This window comes from Diadema setosum, chromosome 2 (assembly GCF_964275005.1).
Source record: "Diadema setosum chromosome 2, eeDiaSeto1, whole genome shotgun sequence".
NCBI lineage: Eukaryota > Metazoa > Echinodermata > Echinoidea > Diadematoida > Diadematidae > Diadema > Diadema setosum.
Window position 1 is genome coordinate 1,000,603 of NC_092686.1, and position 16,426 is coordinate 1,017,028.

The 16,426-nt window shown below is 39.2% G+C and overlaps 1 protein-coding gene across 1 annotated transcript in view; it reads right to left on the minus strand.

The window, feature by feature from the left end:
* Positions 1-16,426, minus strand: part of LOC140238633 (uncharacterized) — a 37,680-nt gene that overhangs the window by 19,508 nt on the left and 1,746 nt on the right. Inside the window, exons 2-9 of the mRNA XM_072318536.1 lie at positions 11,045-13,047; positions 10,955-10,987; positions 8,770-8,955; positions 6,845-7,042; positions 4,542-4,684; positions 3,820-3,926; positions 1,712-1,809; positions 647-905 (exon numbers count right to left, since the gene is read on the minus strand). Of these exons, the coding sequence (XP_072174637.1) occupies positions 647-905; positions 1,712-1,809; positions 3,820-3,926; positions 4,542-4,684; positions 6,845-7,042; positions 8,770-8,955; positions 10,955-10,987; positions 11,045-13,015 (2,995 nt within the window). The 5' untranslated portion in view covers positions 13,016-13,047. The remainder of the gene's footprint in view (positions 1-646; positions 906-1,711; positions 1,810-3,819; positions 3,927-4,541; positions 4,685-6,844; positions 7,043-8,769; positions 8,956-10,954; positions 10,988-11,044; positions 13,048-16,426) is intronic.

The window sequence follows — 16,426 nt, forward strand, 5'->3', positions numbered from 1 at the left end:
ATCTCCCATTGGATATATCAATTCGTCGACGGTCATCCGAACCATCGTATAGGCAATTTTTGCGCAAGAATGACATTTCGAGATAATCGCATTTGAAGTTTACCCATTTTTTTTTATTATGATTGCTACACTGTCATATATCTGGCATTTGCAATTATTTTTGCAATACGTAAGAGTCTAATTCTTACTCTAAAGTGTGATGTATTTGTCGAATTGTATTGTGAGAAATTATGTGAGAAATTGTAAGAGATCTACATGTTTGTTTTTCGGTTTACAAAGACTGTTGTCATTTATCACGTATACAACAGTTTTGTTGACTGCGCATACTGTACTTGCGGTCACGAACCGTCGTGTATCACTAAGATTACGCACAACATCGATGCGCCCGATATACAACGGTTTGTTGACCGTGAGCATTGTGTTTGCGGTCATCCGAACCGTCGTATATAGGAGAGGACGGCGTATTGCAGTGTTTTAACACGCACACCTATGGGGAAATGAACAAAATGAAATGATATGACTCTATAAAAGTGAAAACTACACAAAAATTACAGCAAGTTAGAAACAGTGCAATACTTCCTTCTACACTGCCAACCAAGAAATGATGGATGGCTGAATAGAAGGATGACTGATAGGAGGAACTGACCATTGGGAGGTTGGAGGACGTAGCCATTTCGGGCACACCATCCAATGGGATGAACCTCCATGTTGACCAGGTCCCACCAGAAATCCCCTGACCGGTCCCCCTCATCCCAGCCGTCGTAGCGCAGCAGTATCAGGGAGCCCGAGACGGCCACGATGGTAGCCACCCAGTAGCTCTTGACGTGGATCGGTAAGGTCATCACCGGGTTGGGCACCTCAACTTTCATGCCTGTCTTCACGTAGCACTGCAGGCTGGCCTCCACCTAAATCAGTGTTCATGGGAAGGGGAAATACATTGTCAGTCATGAAATAGCACGGATTTTAGATTCAAGAATGCTTTGATGAAATTTAGACTGTAAAGCTTCTTGAATGCCGTAATATCTCTCACACAATGAATCATATAATATTCTTTCTAGACCTACATTTATGTTGAAATCATAATATAAGCTAATTTCCTTTTTTTTTTCTTTATACCTTTCAAACCTTCAGCCTTCTAAAGCATCCTGGTTCTCTAAATACCAAACAAATATTTATAAAATAAAAGTATAGCCTCTGTAGTGTGGAATATTTCATAGATTAACAGACTGTTTGAAATCCTGGTCAACATAGAATACTTACCAGTCATGACTGTAATAAACAGTTCTCATGAAAAATAACAGTTCAAATTCTCAGTTATTAAATTGTGTGTTTGTCTTGCCATGACTGTCAGATCTTGCTGTAAAAGATATATTTGTGTGCACTTTAATTTCGCGAATTTTGAGAGAGCCAAGATATGCAAATTTCAAGAGAGTCAAGATTTGAGAAATGAAAATGCAGCAAAGATTTTTGTTTCCACAATAAGCATTGAATGCCAGGGGTAATTTGCGAAAATTTCATGTCCCAAATATTTCTTGCTTTACAGAAGTGCGCACACTAGAGCAGCACAGTAGATCAGCCTCAACTGCATGAAATTTGGCTGACTCGCGGTAAAGTGCTGCGATTCACACAGATCCGAGGTCACTATCAATTCATGAGAATTTGCACATGCATATCACACAGTGGGCATTGGGCATTAAATTGAGAAACTTACATGAGGGAAGCAAGGGCTAGGTGCTGCCGTCGCTCCAGTCATCTCTAGGTACTCATCCCAGGAGAAATCAGGGTTTTCTTCCTCAGGTTTGGATTCCACTTTAGGAGAAAGAGAGAAAAAAAAAAAAAAAAAACCACACACATCAAATCCAACTCGAGGATTGATATTAAGCATTTATCCATGTATAGTTCATTTCTATTAGATATAACCAGTACTGACTCTATCTTTACACTTTGATATTCTTTGAAAATAAGTCCATGATGTAAGCACGACAAGACAGAAAGATTGAAATCTGCTGCAAATCATGCCTTTTTGGTTCCATTAACTGGGCTCAAACAGACTCAAAGTATCAATCCATCATGCTTTACAGTGTACATATAAGGAAGAAAATGATGACAAAGTGTCCCGAGGAATGCTGGCTGCTTTAAACACCATATTGACACCAATCTATAAGGAAGAAAATGATGACAAAGTGTCCCAAGGAATGCTGGCTCCTTTAAACACCATATTGACACCAATCTCCTTCTCAGTTCCCTTGGTGTATTTGCATATGTTGCATAGAGGGTGACACAATTTAGCATATAAAATACATAATACTTTTCTGCAGCACTATGGAATGTTGACACTTTTACAGGCAAGGATGGAAGAACCAAGATTTGGATCACACAAGAACAAGGCAAGTGCCAATTTGTCTGTAAATTAATCTACATATCAGCAGTTGCGATCTTAACAAATTTAATTTGTAGAGGGAGACAAAGTGAAGAAACTCGAATCTGAACCTTCACCCCTCTGAATAATTATCTTTCTTTCAAAATTTATGTTTTTCTAAATCCCGGAAGTTCATTGACCCCATCTACGACCTTTGACCTTGTGACCTTCAACTCCCCAAGGGACATCTACCAGCCAAGTTTGGTCACAAACGGACATGTGGATCAAAAGTTATGAGCCATAATTGAAACACACCGTAAAAACTTAACATTGGGCCCTAAAAGTTTGTTGACCCCTGTCTGTGACCTTTGACCTTGTGATGACCTTCAACTCCCCAAGGGACATCTACCATCCAAGTTTGGTCACAAACAGACATAGGGATCAAAAGTTATGAGCCATAATCGAAACATGCTGTAAAAACTTAACATTGGGCCCTTAAAGTTTGTTGTTCCCTGTCTGTGACCTTTGACCTTGTGGTGACCTTTAACTCCCCAAGGGACATTTACCAGCCAAGTTTGGTCACAAACGGACATGTGGATCAAAAGCTATGAGCCATAATTGAAACACACTGTAAAAACTTAACATTGGGCCCTAAAAGTTTGTTGACCCCTGTGTGACCTTTGACCTTGTGATGACCTTCAACTCCCCAAGGGACATCTACCATCCAGGTTTGGTCACAAACAGACATAGGGATCAAAAGTTATGAGCCATAATCGAAACATGCTGTAAAAACTTAACATTGGGCCCTAAAAGTTTGTTGACCCCCTGTCTGTGACCTTTGACCTTGTGGTGACCTTCGACTCCCCAAGGGACATCTACCATCCAAGTTTGGTAACAAACGGACATAAGCATCAAAAGTTATGAGCCATAATCAAAACGCGCCATAAAAACTTAACATTGGGCCCTAAAGTTCATTGACCCCTGCCTGTGACCTTTGACCTTGATGTGACCTTCATGTTTGGTAAAATGTGTAACTTTGTATAACCACTCTTCCCTCCAAGTTTGATTGAAATTAAAGTCTTCAGTAGAGAGTTATTCAAGTTTTTGTAGCGTTATGGATGGACGACGGATGGACGACGGACGGACAGACGCCACAGCCGATCCCTTAGTCTCCCCACACCTCCGGTGGGCTCGACAAAAAATTAGTTCTCTTCATTCTTGTTAATGTGATATATATTAGCAATTATAGCAGCTGTAAAAGAAATGAAAATGATAAGAAACTATGGGGTATTTTCAATAACTTCAAGAATATTTTATATTGCAATTGTTTGTTACAAATGAGGTATCATTGGAAAGGTTTCATTCTGCTCTGTCTGATGATGGACTATGGCGCTTAACTGATTTTGCAATCACACTCTTTAAGTGAACAGCTGATAAAGTCTCCTTTATTGTGTACTTACCATCTACTTTGAGAACCTTATTCATGTCATCCTTCCCCACTTCATCATCCATCTCAGCAGCTTTTCGCTTGCCCATGGGAATCGGTGCTTGGGGATAAGTTCCATACCTAGGGTTCAAAGCGAAAGGACAGAACTAAGTACTGGGAAATAAAAGCACTGTGAAAAATATATAAATATCCTAAAGAGATCTAGGGAGATTGGTGAATGTGATACACAGTAGTATTACCTACACAGTGCACTCTCGATATAATGAACATGGTTGTAATGAAATTAGGGATAAAACTAAGTGAAATTCAGATCCCAGAATTATCATCTATACATCTAACAAAAAAACAACAACAACAACAAAACCTTCTGGTCCAGAGGACTTTGTTATAACAGGAGTTGCCTGTATCTAGTACTGGAAGCAATTATACCTAGAAAAAGTAAAAAAAAAAAAAAAGAGAGAGAAGAGCCAACATCAGTACAAAAGAAATTATTCACTGCTCAATATATCAGTAGTAAATAGTACTCTTTAAAAAAAAAAAACAGCAGGTCAATGTACTTACAATAACTAATGTTTCTTGAGACTCTAAATCCTAGATTTAAACCACAAGTACATATACTCGGTTGAGGTTTAGGCAATACTGTGTGGATATTACATGACAAGACAAAAGAGACAGTCTGGACCACTAGCAAATTTCATGGCATTCTTCTGGGTGTAGGACAGAATATAATCTCACTTGATGGCGACATCAATACTGGAAAGTGGTTCCTTGGGTTCCTCCTTAACCACCACCGTCTGTTCTACCTTCTCCACTGGCTTGACAGCAGGCTTGATGGCCGGGGCAATAGGGATAGGCGTCGAGGCATGCTTGGCTTCAATCTACGCACACAGAATTACAAAAGCAACATCAAAGGTCACCATACTTTCTTGGTAAGCTCTCTCAAATTTCACAACATATCAACACCATAGCTTATGCCAAGTGTCATATGTAATAGACAACTGATGTCACAGCAGCCCATATGGTTCTATAATTCTATATTCCTTTTCTGCATGACAGATGTAAACATATCCAATTGAAATATATCATGAATACTCTATGCTAGTACCTCATGACAAAAGTCCTAACACTCATAATCTTTACCTAGTTTAGACACTTATTATCAACATGGTGACTGATAACATCATGTTCTACTGCATTGAAGAGTATCAGTATTGCACTTTTGCTTGATGGCATACAATGCACTTTTCTATAATGGCAATATTATATAACAAACTCTTAGGGCATTCAGATCAGCATTATTTATCCCAGTAACATGAATGATAAATCCCAGTCATACGCACACAACAGAGTTTAATGTTTGAACCATAAACAATGTAAAACAATCTCCATGATACCCTGATAAAGACAGAAAAATGAAAGTTCAGAATACTGCACAGGTCACTTAGATGACAATTAAGAAATTGATATTTGACAAAGAAGAAAAGAAAAGAAGTTATATATCATAGCACATCCCTTGTCAGAACCTTAGTGTGGGAATGTTTAGTAATTGCAAACTTTCCAGTCATTTTGAAACATGTTGCTACTGACACAATCTCTGTGTTTACATACCCTAATTTTCTGCATGTTTAATTGCACCTTAACTTCATTATTACCTCCGCCAAGAGAGGAGGTTATGTTTTCGTTACCGTTGGTTTGCGTGTTTGTGTGTTTGTTTGTCCTTGTGCAAAATAACTCAAAAAGTAGTTAACGGATTTGGATGAAACTTGCAGGTAAGGTTTAGAATGAAACTTGCAGGAAAGGTTTAGAATGATACAAGTAGCAGATGATTAAATTTTGGTAGTGATCCGAGAATTTTGGGGGAATTTATGAAGGATTTTTTATATTTTGGCAGGTAGGGTCAATGAACTTGGGAGTTCAGGCTGTGCGTATTTGAGGTTTGCATGCACGCACTAAAGTGCGTGCTCTAGTTTCTACTAGGGCGAGGCGCGCCATGCAGCTGAGGGTTTATGACGTAACAAAGGCTTCTATATTGGGAAATCGGGCGACTTTCAGCACACAATGCCATAAGTACATATGGGTAGAAATCACTGAAATCTCTATGGAAGATCAGTGGTGGAAATGAGCTGCATGCTTGGCGGAGGTCTGCGCTCTCGAGAGTGCTTCTCTAGTTAGTAACTTTCTTTAAATGGTATCATACACGGTAGCCCCTTCTAACCGTTTAGTGGGCAAACTTTGGAAACAAAATGAGACAGTTTAAGAAGAGAATATTAAGAGTTTGGAGACCTAAAAAAATCCAGGATCCTGAAATCAATGTTTGGCAAATTTCATCAGGCTTTCATTGTTATAGGTCCCAACATATTTTCTTCAGAGAATGTAGGCCATGAGAGAGAAAGAAAAAAAAAAGGAGGAGAGATAAAGCGTATAGAGAGAGAGGGAGACATAGAAGAGAGAGAGGAAAAAAATTGAGAGAAAAGAGATAGAGGTTGAAAAGGGGAGCTATAGAAAAGAGAAAGAGAGGGAGAAGAGAGGAGAGAGAAAAGAGATAGTGAAGAGAAAGAGATATAAAAGAGATAGATGGTGCAGAGAAAGAATATATGAATATATAAAAGAGAGAGACAGCAGAGAGAAAGGTAGAAGATAGAAGAGATAGAAGAGAGAGAGAAGAGATAGAAGGGGAAGAGAATAGAGGATGAAGAGAAAGAGATAGAAGGAAAGTGATAGAAGAGGTAGAAGAGAGAGGTAGAACAGATGGGAGAGGAGAGATAGAAAGAGAAGAGATAGAGGGTGAAGAGAAAGAGATATCATTAAAAGACAAAGAAAGATATAGAAAAGAGATAGACAGTAAAGACAAGGAGAGATAGAAGACAGGAAAGATAGAGAAGAGATGGAGAGAAAGGAGATAGAGGGTGATGAGAGAGAGAAGGGAGGAGGAGAGATATAGAGGGTGCAGAGAAAGAGAAACAGAAGAGATAGAGGAGAGACAGATAGAAAACAGATAGAGGGTGACGAGAGGGAAAAAGAGAAAGAGTAGTACTCACATCTTTGAGGGCTGGGGAAAGGATGGGGAGTTTCCCAGGGGCCTGAACCAGCTGAAAGATCTGGCCTGGTGAGATGGCGTTGCTAGCAACCAGCTGGGGGGTTGTACTACTGCTCTTCACCAGCTCTGCGTTGGTACTGGGTGCCAGGGCAGAGGGGCCAGCTGTTGTTGGAAGCTGGATAGGATGGCTCAGGTTCACCTAGTTTGAAAGGTTTTGGGTGAGAGGGATGCACACAGGGGTGAGCTCCAACATAAGAATAAAGAACTGATGGATTTGGAATGTTTACCATTATATCATAAAATCTTCACCTGCATTATGAACATAACATATTGCTCCATATCCTAAAACTTTATATTAACAAAGGAGATATAAAACCAAATGTTTTGCATGCTGAAACAAGAATTAAGAAATCTCATTTATTTTGATAAGAAACTGTAGCTAACTGCAAAATCCTTGTTTCTGTAACCTTAACCTGGATCATCCTGCTACCTGGTCTTTGAGTCTAAACAACTTCGTCACTCTATTCCAATGATGACTTATTCCCAATGATGACTTATTCTCTAGATCACAAATACCTTAACAACATTCCTTGAAATTGTTTTGAATAACAAAAATCACTGGCAAACCATGTGGAAACATGGGTGAGTTTTATTCCTCTGCTTCCAAAACAGAATTTCTTTGCTCCTGAACAAATATGCTTGTGGCTTGATGCCAGCATGAGTCAACGCCTGTAAAACTCTTTGTCTCCTATGTCAAAACAGCAAGCCAAGCAAAGGACTCAAACACTGATAACAAGACATTCTTCTTTTTGTCGTGATCATTCCTAACCAAAAGTGAATGCATTCCCAACTGCACATCACATACAAACATCCACCATCGCCATATGTACACAAGAGCACACATATAGATTCTTTTCTACTTTCATTCCTTTTCATTTCACACGACTAGGGTTTCTTTCACCATACAATCATATCCCACGCAGTAGAAACTGTTCATATCTCCAATACAAAGGGTTTCCTATACAACACGATTGTGACAAAATTATTGTATGAAATACACAACACGAACAATAACCTTTACATAGTTGAAATATACAATAGATGTTAAAGAAATGAATTACACTCTACTGATCATTTTGCATTCATGATTGTATACATCCTTTGATTTTGTACTCGAACATTTTTTTTTTTCAGTTAAAAAAAAAAACTAGTGTGGGTGGGGGTATAAAAATCAAGTTTTTCTATCAACCTGTCATTTTCTCGTTTTAGCAAGCTGAATTTATAGGTATGGCATCTCTTTGGCTCTCCAACTTTTTTTTTTAAACGTGCATGTTTCCTATAGAGACCTACGCTATCGACTCCTCTTTAGCGCTTACGCTTTGGCCCACTTCCCCAAGTCCGAAGAAGTCTGATCCACTGTAGTCAGTGGTCCGATCACAGTTCGGCTCATGATTCGGCTGAGAGGAATGACAGCTTAAGCAACCTTCTTTTGTGAAGTCATAATAAGAAGCACATATGCACGCACCATGGCTACTACAGACTGCGCGATGCGCAGAGAAGACAACGAAGGCAACGTTACTTAGCAACACTTACGCACTTTACTCTTAATGACAGTTCAACTTCGGTAATCTTCGTATCATTCTTCTTATCAATGCTAATGGTGATCGGCAGTATCATCAACAGCGCCCTATACACTACCGGGACTATGCACCTTTAAGTTACCTCATGTGATAAAATACTGACATGAAGAAATGCAGCTAAAGACAGTGCACCGTTTTCAAGCCTTTCTACACACCCATCAGTTGTGAGGATGCCAGGTAAGAAGATTGGCACAAATTTTTTTTATACACATATGTCTACTGATAAGCCCATATGAAAAAAGAAGAAAAAAACAAACAAAAAAAGTGCTTAGAAGAAACATGTTACCATGGGAACTTGGATCAGTCCAATGGTAGCCTGAGCACCACATGTCTGCAGTAGCTGGGGCTGCATGAGGGTGGATGGTTGCGTCACTAGGGTCCCACCTGAACTCTGGGAGGCCGGTGGAGGCAGGACCACAGGCTTGGTATCTGGGAGCTTGTTGGGTGCACTGGCTGCAGGGGCACTTGCAATCTTTGGTTGGGATGGAAATAAATCACAATATACTCAGAATTCACAGCTTCTGAATCTAGAAATAGACTCATATCAAGCAAGCCAAACAATTACAACGAAGAAACAATCACTGTATATTCTACATCACAATATTGAAAATAATACTTCTGAATGTCCCATGATATTCAATTCACCCGACTTTACTCCAATAGCATGACAAACTTCATGCTCCTGACACATTATAAACATAGATGTTTTATTTATTAATGCATGGTTTGACAGTCGATTAAAAGGATCGTATAGTTTTGGTTGAGACCTAATTTCAGATTTCTAACATCTGTTGGTGAGATAATGAGAAATCTCTTATGAAATATGAAAGAGCACCTAATTCTATGAGGAATTCAACATTTATTTAATGAAAATTGGTTTTGAAATGGCCGAGATATCTAAAACAGAGCAATTCTAAGTAAGTGTGGGACCCACACTTTTTTTTACGATCGCTTTGTTTTACTTTGTTTTTGGATGTTTCAGTAATGCCAAACCCGATTTTCATCAAATAGACTTTGAATTCCTCTTAAAATGGTATGCTCTGTACTATTTCTTAAGTGTTTTCTTGTTATCTCGCAAAAAGTTAAAAGCCAAATTCTCATCTCCACCAATACTGTGCCATCCCTTTAAGCACAGATGGCTTTACAGCAATTGATATCATTTTTTTAAAGACTATTATGGATGTGCTTTGGGGCTGTAGGAAAATCTCTGATTGACACCAAATTATGCCAAATATTCATCTATCATCCCAGGCATATTCAGCAAAAGTTAAATCATCTATGATACATGTCTTTCATTCTACATTTCAGCTTTAAATTATCAAGCAATAACTGAATTAATGGATTCTACTAATAGCATGATGAATCATGAAACCAACCAAATCTACTGTCACCCTTCTGAAATCATGCATCTTTACCACAATGAGACATCTTGTACTATAAACATATCATATTCTACAAATAAAAGGCATAATTTACCATTTGCAGATGACACAAAAACCCAGCAATAGAGCTTTAAACTGGTTCTAAAATGTGAGTTAGGGATAGAAACAACCACTGTAAAAATTTGAATCGGTAAAATTGATGTTAAGTACTGTTAAATATACAAAATGTGAACAAAAGTTATAACAGAAATGTTTCCAGACTAAACCGTCTACAGTTACGGTTTATTGAGAAAAATAGAGATATCTCCTTATATTTTAGGCTTTATTGCAACAATTGTATATGACAGGATGTTTTGTGGTAAAACAGACACTCTACACATATACATGCATTAAATGTCATATCTTGAAAATTTTTAAAATCACTATTCCCAAAGGTAAACAAGACCTTTAACACAGTCTCTTGAATAAAAAGCGACATATTCATGATTAAAGAATGAGCTCATGAGATTTAGTCATATATGATAATGTAATCATAGAGTCAATATCAGCTGTCTGGGGTCTTATCAGAAAACATTGCACCATGGGTGGGCATAGCACCATCTGATACACTGATAGGGCCCAGATTATCACTTCTTATCTTATTTGGTAATGGTCAGGGCAAATGACGTCTACCGAGTTCATAGAGTTCAGATAATGACAATGGCAGCATTTTTTTTTTTTTTTGAATGTTGATGTGTTTTCATTTAAAAGAAAATGAATTGCATAGAGGGAAATGTAATGCTTTTAAATTGTACATTTAGATGTGAGGTATACTGTACTATGGACATTCAATGCATAAAACTGCCACAAAATAATCTAAATTGTTATACCTGATTTTGCAATATGCATTCTTTAATATAGAATAAAATCTGCGCGATTACAGTTTCATGTAATCATCTTGAAAACAAATATGTGAGTCTGCACTGGACAATTTTTCCTTTGACTTTTGTATGATGTTTAACTATAAGCATGCACAGAGAAAAGACATAATCTTTACAGAAATCAATACATTGATTCCAGACCACAAGGCAGGCTACCCTGTATACCTACCTGTACAGGAGCTTGAACAATCTTAGTCCGCATCTGCTGTGGTGTTATGTTACCAGAGTTGGGAGTGACGTGGGCGCCATCCGCAAGAACTGGCTGTATGCTCTGCAGAAGAATCTGATTGTTCCCACCTGCTATAATGTGGTGTGGTATTAGCTGCTGCAGAGTGGTGGTAGTGGTCTTCGCAGGTTGGTTGCCTGTGGCAGGCTTGGCCATGACAATAGTGTTCTTTGAGCCCTGAACAGGAGGCTGGTAGATGACGCTCACTGGTGTTGTTGGTACTGTTGTTGGGGTTGGTGGGTTGATGGTTCCACTGGACTGTACGCCTTGAGGTTTAGGAATCCCTGGCTGAGGGTTATTGGTCAGAGCACCAACTTGCCCCAAGGTGGTGATCTTTGCCTGCGGTGATTTTATACCTGGGGTTATCAGTGTCTGTGCACCACTTGTAAGGGTTAGGCCAGGAATCAGGCTGAGGTTGGACTTACCCTGGACGGTGGGAAGTATCTGAATCCTTTGTCCACCACTGACATGGGCTGATGTGGCTATCTTGGCGAGAGCCTGCTGGACTGGTACTGGTTTACCCTTAATAACAGCACCAGACACCTGCTGGAGGGTTTGTTTTCCATGCTGAATCTGGGCACTGCCCGAGTTCACTGAAGCATTGGCAGCACCAAGTTGAAGAGTTATAGGCTGGTTGACTGCAGGCAATGCAGGACTTTGCACATTCGATGCACTTGTCTGTACCTGAGCCACGTTGCCTTGTGAGGTCGTTGTGAAAGTGGGAAACAGGGAGGATGTCAGCACGTATTTTTGTCCATTTGCAGCCACAAACTGGAACTGACCACTCTGCAATTTTGCTGATGAAACTGTTATCTGCTGGGCAACTTGGGTGGTATTTGGCTGTGCTGTTGGAACTGGCTGCTGCACAGCCTGTATTCCAGAAATATTCACCTGCTGAGGTGCACTGCCTTTATTTCCATGTGATGCAGGAGCACCAACAACAACTTTTGGTGATATAGAAGCTGGTACAAGCCTTGCTTTTGGTAGGTTGGGCAGCACCTTGCCTAACTGAACTTGACTAGTGGCATCAGTGGGAATGGCAGTTTGCAATTGTGCCTTTACATCTCCTGTACCAAGACTCTGAGGATTGGTCACAAATACTTTCAGTGGACGTAACTGCTGTTGTTCAGATTGTGAATCCGGACGCACAATAGGAATCTGGGCTGGCTGAGAGATATTAACTGCCTGAGATCCCTCTGTCTTTATTGGGACACTCTGTACTGGTGTGGCTGCCAGAACTGCCAGTTTTTTAAGCGGAGGTTGCTGAGAGCTAACTGGAGCTTGGACTGGTACTGGTGTTGGTGGTGTTTGCACTTGAGGTGGTGTTACCATTGTGGCTTGGATTCTTGGAGCAGGTGGTTGAACGATCGCAGAAGTGGTGTCAAGAGGTTTCTTTGAAGGAACTACAGGTCTCTGCACAGCAACACCCGAAGCAGCTGGGATTGGACTGGGGACAGGACTCTGTACAGCAGTCTTTGGAGGAGTGGGTGAATATGGAAGGGTACAGGTTGATGATGTCTTTGCTCTTATTGCAGCTGCAGCTGCAGCAGCTGCTGCGGCAGCAGAAGCAGTGGCTTTTGCTTCAGCTATGGCAGCAGCTTCATCATCCACTGGCAAGGTGGGCATTATCTTCTGAGGCTGGGATGGAACTGCAAGAATGGGAGCACCAGGTGACGGCAGGCGTTTCTTGACAATGACTGGCCTCTCCTTGAGAACATTTTTCTTTGGCATTATTCCGGTTGGCTTCATCCTGATTGGTGGTAGAGAGGTCTGTTTGAAGGATCTAACGAATCCTGGTCTTGGCTGCTGCAGGATGACGATACCTTGTTTGCCTGGTGCTCCACCATTGTTGTCGCTACTGACTGCCGTGACAGGTGCAGCTGGCTGCAGCCCAGTAGGCGGCTGCTGCTGGTGGGGTGAGCCAGGCCCTGCTGGCAAGGGCACTGTGGGTACAGAACTCTCCGAGTCTGAGGGTGCAGTCTCACCTACTCCGTTTCCTTCCATAGCTCCTCCTGCTTTCTATTCAATCATTTGGCCTGCGAAAATATAGAGTTATGAATCACCATTGTATCGAAATGAGACATTGTTGAAATATAGTGTTATTTCATGGAAGAGATTGAGTCAAATGAATCTTTTAGATTCAACTTTCACAAATACAGTTTAGGCAGAAGAAACATCATATCGCGGACATGAAATACACACTATCTTTAACATGTTTTGATTGCACATATGTATTATGTAAAGGTTGGCTGAGTGATACTTGGGGTGAATCTTTTCATTCATATTTCAGAAGATGCTCAGGATATTTCTTTTCTGAGGTACAAGACTTCACAAATTAACTTTATTTCTACCAAATTCATAAAAAAGACTGCAGAATTTTTCAAGATGATTATAAGACATACTGAGGAAAACCAAGGGCAGCAACAGCATACTGTAGCTATTTGTACAAGGCTGTCCAATGATGACAGGTAAAATGTCAGAGGTAAAAATGTCAGAGGTAATAATGTCAGAGGTTTTAAAAGTGTCAGAGGTAATAATGTCAGTGGTAAAAATGTCTGATGAAAAAAAAATAGAAAAAATATCACGCTTTCACCCATTTATTCAAATTCATTTAATTACTTATCAAATAATTTCGTATTCCAAGATTTACTATTATTTCCAGTATTAAAAGTTGATAAAGAAATCTAGACTAAAATATGACCCCTAGAATATAATCAATTTACAATGTAAAAGAAATATACTACATACTACAACTGCATACCTGCCAACCCTAAGACTTAATATATCTGAACAAACAAAGAAAAATTATTTAAAAATCTGAACTTTCAGGAATTTGATATACTTTACTATTAACAGATATTTCCCCCAAAAAAAGAACACACTGAAATTAATGATTTTTCTATCAGTGAAAAATCTGAATATTCAGATTAAAACTGAACAGGTGGCAGATATCTGTAAAAGGAAGGGTGCTAGGATGCCGGGGGCTTCGCACAACTAATCTTTTGCGCTCAGCTGGGTAAGAAGAATTTCGCGTGTTTATAATTCCGCGGAATCAAGACATCAACTACTGGAACATATATATGGCAAGCAAAAGTATTCATGTGCTTTTATTTTTGCGCTAGTTTCTGGTTGCGTGAAATTCACAAAAATTCAAACCCCGCAAAAATTCCAACTTTTACAGTGGGGTTAGCAATATTCGGACAAATGCCATGTAATATCATCTCTTAAAGATTGCGACATTTCATGATGCAAATCACGTATCGGTGATCATCACTGCCATACCCAGAAAGGTGATTTCAAGTTGATACAAGGAAAAGGAAATGACATGAAAGTCACTGCATCCAGTAAGGGTCACATGAAAATCATTAATGACAGACACAAACATACAAAACCTCTGACATTTTTACCTCTGAGACATTAATACTACTGATATTTTTATCCCTGATGTTATTACCTCTACCATATTTACCTCTTATTCTTTTTCTTTTTTTTACACTGAACCTATCCAATTCTGTCATCAAAATCTGCGATTAGAATCAATTGACAAAGTGCCTCCAATCGAGGAATCTCTTCAATAAATTATGGACCTACTGTGCACGGACAACCACTGCTCGCTAAATTATTCATGCACGTATTTCTGTCAAAAGCATCACAATAACCATGGACCTACTACACACATGGACTGTGAACAGAGGTCTTTCTTTGATAAGACTTGCATCGCAACCACCTGATTATGTGCATCTTGATGAGTACATTCAGATGTTTGGACAATGACGATTGTGTAATCGTTCATCGTCACTGACAAAAGAACCGTTTCCCTCTATTTGGTTTTATTTCACTGAGGTGCCTTTCCAGACTTAACTGCCTTTGGAAAATCGACAATGGGGAGCAACAAACCTCAAATCATTACGAATTTCATGTCACAAAATTTGTAATTACTGAAGTGAACGTTTGTGGACACACATGTAACGCTGCTTAATGGTAAGACATATCATCTACCATTACTGTCCATGTTTACTCTGAAACAATGTGTGCAAAATGGCAAAAATTAGATTACAAATTGCAACCAACATGCCAAAATACTTGCCTTCTCTCGTAAAGTATGTGCATTTCACAAATTAAATTACCTGAGCAATGATTTCCCAATGTATACCAGAACTGCACATGCATTTTTCTTGATTTAAGAGAGTTATCTTCTGTGCATGTAGTTTTTTGATATCTCAAGGCGCCGTCTTGTTTTTACTTAAGGCTGGCTGTCAGTGATTCACAATGAGATCAAAGCAGGAAAGCATCTTTAGAATGTTATTGTGACGCTTTTCACAGAAACAGGTGTTTGAATTAATAAACGAGCGATGAATGTCCATGTGTGTTACATGTAGGTCTGTGCAATAACAATGTAAACATGCTTTCCTGCTTTGATCTCATCATCACTGCTGTCAGCCAGCTGGGATAAAAATAAGACAGCGCTTTGAGAAATCTTTGAGAAGATAATAACTCTATTAATTCATAAAATATGCATAATGTGCAGTTGAAGTGTACACTGGGAAATCATTGCTACAAGGAAAATTATGAAATGCACATATATATCTACAAGAGAAGTAAGTATTTTGGTAGGTTGATTGTGATCTGTAATCCAATTTTTCAAATTTTCACACATTGTTTCCAAGTAAACATGGACAATAATGACAGACAACATGTCTTACCATCAAGCAATGTTACATACATGTCCACAAGTGCCCACTTCCGTGATTACCAATTCTGTGAATTTGTCCTTGTTTGAGGTTTGCTACTTCCCATTATTGGTGTTTATTCAAAGGCAGTTGAGTCTGAAAAGGCACCTCTGCCAAGGACTGAAATGAGGGAAACTGTTCTTTTGTCAGTGAAGATCATGCACGATTACAAAATCTTCAATACCCAAACATCTGAATGTACTCATTAAGATGCACATAGATTAGGCGGCGGCAGTGATGATGGGATCAAAGAAAGACCTTCATTCATAGTCCATGTATATGTAGTAGGTCCATACCTTTAAAACAAATTGGAACTTAGGAATTAAAGGTTTTATGACATACAAATGCCTGTTGATTTGTGTCGATTCATGATACCCTCAACATCACTTTTGTGGTAAAACGAAATAGAAACAATCCATATATTTTTAAACAATTTTTCTTCTATTTTTCATCAGATTACTTGGATATGCCCCCCCCCCCCCAAAAAAAAAAAACAAACAAAGAAAAAAAAAACCTGAACCAAGATTCTGGTTGTGACCTCATCTGTCAATCATTGCTAAAGTACCGATATGTTTAACAAGACATTGGAATACACCTTCCTCTCGACTCATCATAACTTGCATGTTTCTGTGATATTAATTTGATTAACAAAAGACACAGCTAGGGTTTAAGTACTGATGACTTA